This window comes from Nilaparvata lugens, chromosome 10 (genome assembly GCF_014356525.2).
Source record: "Nilaparvata lugens isolate BPH chromosome 10, ASM1435652v1, whole genome shotgun sequence".
NCBI lineage: Eukaryota > Metazoa > Arthropoda > Insecta > Hemiptera > Delphacidae > Nilaparvata > Nilaparvata lugens.
This window is the reverse complement of record NC_052513.1, coordinates 33,494,114-33,500,372: the sequence shown is the minus strand read 5'-3', so window position 1 is coordinate 33,500,372 and position 6,259 is coordinate 33,494,114. Positions and strand designations below refer to the sequence as shown.

General features: G+C 36.3%; 1 protein-coding gene across 1 annotated transcript in view; it reads left to right on the top strand.

The window, feature by feature from the left end:
- Nucleotides 1–1,790: 1,790 nt before the first annotated feature.
- The window catches only part of LOC111043252 (phosphatase and actin regulator 4), a 386,179-nt gene continuing 381,710 nt past the window's right edge, over nt 1,791–6,259 (top strand). Inside the window, exons 1-2 of the mRNA XM_039436681.1 lie at nt 1,791–2,013; nt 3,342–3,461. Of these exons, the coding sequence (XP_039292615.1) occupies nt 1,908–2,013; nt 3,342–3,461 (226 nt within the window). The 5' untranslated portion in view covers nt 1,791–1,907. The remainder of the gene's footprint in view (nt 2,014–3,341; nt 3,462–6,259) is intronic.

Genomic DNA, 6,259 nt, shown 5'->3' with positions numbered 1-6,259 from the left:
TAATTGATTTGCATAAGCAAGAACATCTAGGATCTAAGTATGTGATAATCGTATGTGGTAGTAGACTGGATTTCAAAAACTCTAGTATTGTAATTTACAGGGAAACGGTTGGCTCCGTGATCGAGCTAATAAGCTATCGATTAGATAAGTTTACAGTTTCTGTATTTCTTTTACTGTATAAATAAGTCAAGTTTCGTGCACCTTCCACTCCCTTTGGAAGGATGACCACTTATAGAGCCGACTCCTATAAATATCATTAAAAATTTTCTTCCCGGTGGTTAGGAACCCACCTCATCCTCTCAACATCATTACACAAGCTCAAGGCAAGAAAAAAATGAATTTTCTCAAACTTATGTTCATATTACACTAAGATACTAGGCTGGAACACCAGTTAGAAACCATTGGTGTCCGTATGTAATAGCAGCAATTTGGTTCAATGCCTTGTGATGATTCTTAGACACCAGTGGTTTACATAATATGTAATTATTATAATAATCACCGAAGAACTAATGCCCCATGACTTGCACAAATAGGCTACTGGTGTCTCGCAGGTGACCCAATGTGATACCACCAGGCTGAGTAGCTAGTGGGACTTCATACAGCTGGAGTCCGTGTGTAAAGCCATATGAGACACCAGCCTGCCATCAAAATGATATGGTGGTCGCCAGCAAAAATATTATAGTGGTCTCTCAAAAATATAGGTGTCCCTATATAGCGCATGTGTAATAACTTATGTACCGTGACTCCCTAGGACACTTGGTTTCTGGTGTCCCACTATCGATGGTGGACACCAGAATGGTTTCCTTATGTTACTCGAGCAAGATTAACAATGCTGAGGGAATGGGCCTGACCATATGAAGCGTTTTAAGAGTTGACAGGGCAGGACTAATTGGGATGTCCCACAGCGAAAAACGCTAATTTGGTCTGGCATTAAGACCGTCCGCGTGTTCAAGTCCAAGCTGGTTTGTGAGAACTGCCAATCCTAGTCTTAGACTTGTATTACATAAGGACACCAAGTACCATTCTAATTCAATACAAGTTGGTATGGAATTATATTATCACGGGGCAATAGTTTTTATTGCGCTTATTACACTAGGGATATCGGTAAAAACACCGTAGTGACCGGTGCATGCCTTGAGACACCAGCCCAGACTACGCTAGGAAATTATTGGTGTCACCGCTGGTATTACATACGGGTACCGAAAGTGTCCTGGAGCATTACATAGAGTAATGAAAGTTTAAACCACGGTGTACTAAACAATATTTTTATGGTTTGATCGTATTGTTTTTTATCAATTTCTGAGCCTAAACCCAGCAAGGTAAACAACGAAAAATTAAGGGCAATTTCTGTTTTGACTATTATGGACTTTTATGTTGAGTTTAGAACTTTACATAAGTTCAGATAAAGATCTTAACAACTGAAATCATTGAATTGTAGAATATAAGGTGTTATAACAAAATAAAGTGTGGAAAACAAATTTACGGTTTATAATGTCAACAAACTAACATATAAACATAACCTTTTCTGATTTAGCAACTCCAGCTGTCACTTTTACTTTACAGTTGGTACTGTGCATTTGAACAACCAGAAATGTGGAATTACAAAGGGAATTTGATAACCAGACGCATTCTATGGAATATAAAGAATCTTTCAACCATTATTTTGATATAATATTCGAAATAACAGATAATTATTTTGCGAAAATGTTTTAAAAACCTGGTGAGCTGGTGAACAGTGAGGGAATATTCGACGCATTCCAAGTTTCTTGTCAGTTGGCAACGACATGTTGCTCTTTCCGTTCAGTTCGTCAAACTTGAAAAGTTTTGTTTTTCGTGTTTGTGTAAGTGTAGTGAAGTTTTTAAAAGTGTTTAGGTTATAATATTAATTATTATTTAGTTATATTGCTATGGCTGATAGTTGTAATTCAGTGGATGTTAGTGCAATTTCAAACGGAGTTAGTGAAACAAGTTGTAGCTGCCCGACAAGTGACGAAGATTCAAAACCAGGAAATGGTATGTTGTGTTGTTTTACTTGAGTATTGTTTATTTTTTATTTTAGTTTAGGTTAAGTTGATTAAAAAATCAAATTTCATACTTAACAAATCATCTTTGTATTTTACAGACATGCAAAAGTTCCAGACCCAACGTATTCAGTTACCTGTTCTCACCTTTACCTGTGTCTTAACCTAATTCTCGATGTGCAATATTTTTAAAGATTAAAGATCAAGGTCTCTGCTAGAAGTGTTCCACATTCTAACTGGTCCTTCCAAGAGCATTGCAGTAACATATCTTGCATGATTATTGCAAATAACACTATGCATTTGATCATTTTATAAACTGAAAACGATTAGCAACCTGTTGAATAAGTTGGCAGGTTGATAATCTTCAGATTTACTCATGAATACATCAGCTTCAGCAACTTTTGTAGACTGCCTACAGTGCAACTCTATTTTTAATGCAATTCAAGTCAATTGCGTAATCTTTCAACTACTATAATGTACGGAATGGTACATTTGAAATACATAAATTCAAATATATCAATAATAATTTCAGTTTAAACATCACTTTTCATATTAGTAACGGCTACTTTTTACATAATTTAGATTAGGCCTATATAAATAAATAAATTACTATACCGCAGTATTATCTTATAGAAAAATATAGACTAGTCATAATATAGTTGAGATATTTTCTTTTGACATGAAATATAAACATTAGATAATTCAATAGTTTAAACACAAATTAATTACATTTTCAAATGTAGGTACCTTATTTCTTTTTGTTAAATCATTATCTGTAAGTTAATTTGTTTTGGCTAATTTCAAATAGCCTAATTTCAGTCAAATAGTCTTATGATTGTAGTTGAATTATTCGAGTTTAGGTTCCTACTTTTGATTGCTGACAAACATTTTCAAACAGTCTGTGATAATTTTAAACCGTAAACTAACAGTACGGTATTTCAAATTATGTTCTATCACCTGGTTCTATTTTTTCCCCATCCCATCATTACATTAATTCATCCCATCCTTTCATACCTACCTTCTCATCACTTTTCTTTATACCTCTTTTCCCTCTCAAGGATTAGGCCTAAAGGTTTTTCTAGTACATGGATAACCATATTTGAAAAACCTTACAAGCCTCCTTTTTATTCCACCACTGTTCTTAATTAGTAGACTATATTATGATTGTTGCTTTTCATTTGCATACCGGTATATTAATTATTTTAATTGTTATATTTTATTTTGTGTGTGTAAATGAATAGATAAATTGTACTCAGTTAAATAGTTGAATTGTAGGCTATTTGTTTATTTTTGCTTACTGACATTTTCTTTGTATTCCAGATGAGTGTCTCCATGATAGAGTGTCTTCTCCGGATAGCAAAGAAGAGACCAATGAAACTTCAGGAGCAACTCAAACATCAGATCAGGAATCAGCTCACCACCACTGCAATGGAGATTTAGGTTAGTCTTATTTCTAAACAAAATTCCAATTCCAAATATCCAATATCATGATCAAAGACCAGGATCCCCGGATAGATCGTGTCAAAAATGTAAATACTCAATTCACTGGCAGCGTCACAGACCAGCAAAGTCATCATCAAAAAATATTCTAAATAATAGAGCTCCTCGCAATGAGCCACCTTGATAAGGTGTTCCTGAATGCAGTAGGTGAGCGCTCTCTCGCTGAGTGTGGCAGGCAGTTGAACATCCTGATTGCCAGCACTGGAAAACATACTTACATTATACTTCTCTCCTTAGTCATGACCAGATATAACTGGATTGACTGTGTCAGAAAGTGGACCTGACTTGGCCCTAGACAAACGACAGCGTGGTACATCCAAGTTGATCCTCCCTCGAGTGCCGTGAGTGTGCACTTCCTCTCTTCTTAAAAACTTTGTCAGGTGTTTTTTGACATGAAGTAGTGATGCTAATATGTACAGTCCGTACACAGTATGAATGCACAACCGTTGGAATATGGGCTGGCAATGAGCATCAAACTTACTAAACGTCATCACACGGAGTGCTTTCTTTTAGAGTAGGAGAATGTCCTTTGCGTGAGCCGAATGTCCCCACACCAATATTCCATATTGGATGTGACAGTTAAACACCGCGTGAAACTGCATCAGCAGTCGTTTTACGTGACCAATTCCAATTAAATTCCAGTGCCCAATTAAATACAAACTAGAATGAGCATAGACAGTGCCTCTCGTAAAATTTCTCATAAGGGTCTGTCATAAGTAGCCTATGATAATTTATCAAACCTCGATCATAGACCCTTATGCTTATTATTATACAGAGTGGCTTCAATTAATGAGAATGGCCAGCCAGTTGTACAGTGGCTCTCTAGAAGCGTACCCGTGCTACCGATCGCGCCGACTAAGGCTCAACTCACACTTACGTGACTTACGCGAGAAGAGACTCGACTCTAGTCGAGAGCATGTGTTTTCAAATGGTGACAGTCGCGGAGACTAGAATCGACTGGTCTGAGTGGATTTGGAAACACATGCTCTCGACTATAGTCGAGTCTCTTCTCAACCTGAGTCGCGTAAGTGTGAGTTGAGCCTAAGTCAATTTCATTAGCTTTAGTTTCATTTGTTTATTTGCATTGCTATAATTTTAAAAGTGTGAGTTGAGCCCAAGGGTGTGATTACATTGAATGCGTATATGTGCAAGTTAAAGCTTGGTTATACATGACGAAGCGTGCTGATGAAAAACAAAATCTGAAAAAAGCAATTGGAACAGTCACACTGAACGCTTGCACTTTCTGGTTGCGTTTAGTGTGGGCAGCTATATGCAAGTCACAACGTGATGGCACTTTTCAAATTTCGTTTTTCGGCTTATGATTGATTCGATGTGCACTTGCAAATATACGCATTCAATCCTTAGGATTACATCCTTAAGATCAGTCGCGAGGCAAGTGGGCGATTAGTCCTTATGGCGATGAGTTTATCCTTTCTGGATTAACATTGCAGCCCTGGCTGCTTGTGAAGACTACATAAGTAGAAAAAAAGTGGAAAATTTCAATCAGCATTCAGTCGAGAGGTTAAGTTTATTTTTATTTATTTATTCAATCATTCAGAATTACACAACTTACAGAAAAGTACCACATGCTTATAAGCCCAAAACGGTTCCAATTCTAATTTATACAACAGTCCAAATGTAGCTAGGTTATGTGTTAAGTTGATCAACAACAATATAAATTAGTTTCACTGTCTTTTTCGAAAGACTTCTAGTGCTCTAGGAAATGTTTTGTCATCTCAAATTGAAGAAATGAAAAATAAAAGACAAAATAAAGTTTTATATAAATACAATGAAAAGATAAAATTTAAAATTATAGGAGAAAAAAATTGGAAGAAAAGTTTGCAAGAAATATTTGTTCAAGATCTCCTCTGATTTTTCAAACTTTTTTCCAAATTTTCCATCTTTTCTTTTTCCTCCAATATTTTAACAAGGGGTAAATTGTTAATAAGCATAAGGGCTTCAATATACTAGGGACTAGTAGAGATTGAGTTGCAAATCCGAGTGTAATTATTTGATGGAGTTTGATTCAGAAATTGAGTATTGAATGAGTTTTTTGAAAATATTCAATTGAATAAGGGCTCCATTAGAGATATTCTATAGTGAGAATCCCTTCGAAATGACAGAATTTATAATGAATAACATCAACTCTTCTCATTTAACTCATGCTGTCAGTTTTTTGTGATCTCGCCACATTTTCCTCTTGTCTCCAGTATTGATTTGTAGTCAGCTCGGCTGATTTGTTTCCATAAAGAAAGCTGAGTTCAATTTCCTGTTAGCTGTTGAGCTCATCGTTGTCATAAATTCGAGAAGATAGTCTGGCCTGCGTTGATGTTTGACTGTCGGGGATCTTATCTCGAGTTTAGTGATGCTTTCAAGGAGCATATAAAGTCTGTCGACCCTCTGATCCTCGAGATTTAGTCGCTGGTAGATAGAGGATGCTCTCTTGATACGAGCTGTGATTTTCATGGTGACTCCGTCGACTGAATTGGAAGTCTGAGGGAATTTTTTACGAGATCTTACTTCCCTTTTGAGGTAAACACTGGAAAATATCACCTGATATGTCCCAGTCACTATCAATTCAATTTGAAAAGTTGAGATTCCTTTGAGGAAATTTGGATTCCTTGAGGCCTGTACACACAGAGAGTGATCTACGATCAGAGCGGTATTAGGGGATGTAGATTTAGATACCTAATATAGCTCTGATCACAGATCAGTCTCTCTTTAGGCCAGGCCCTGAA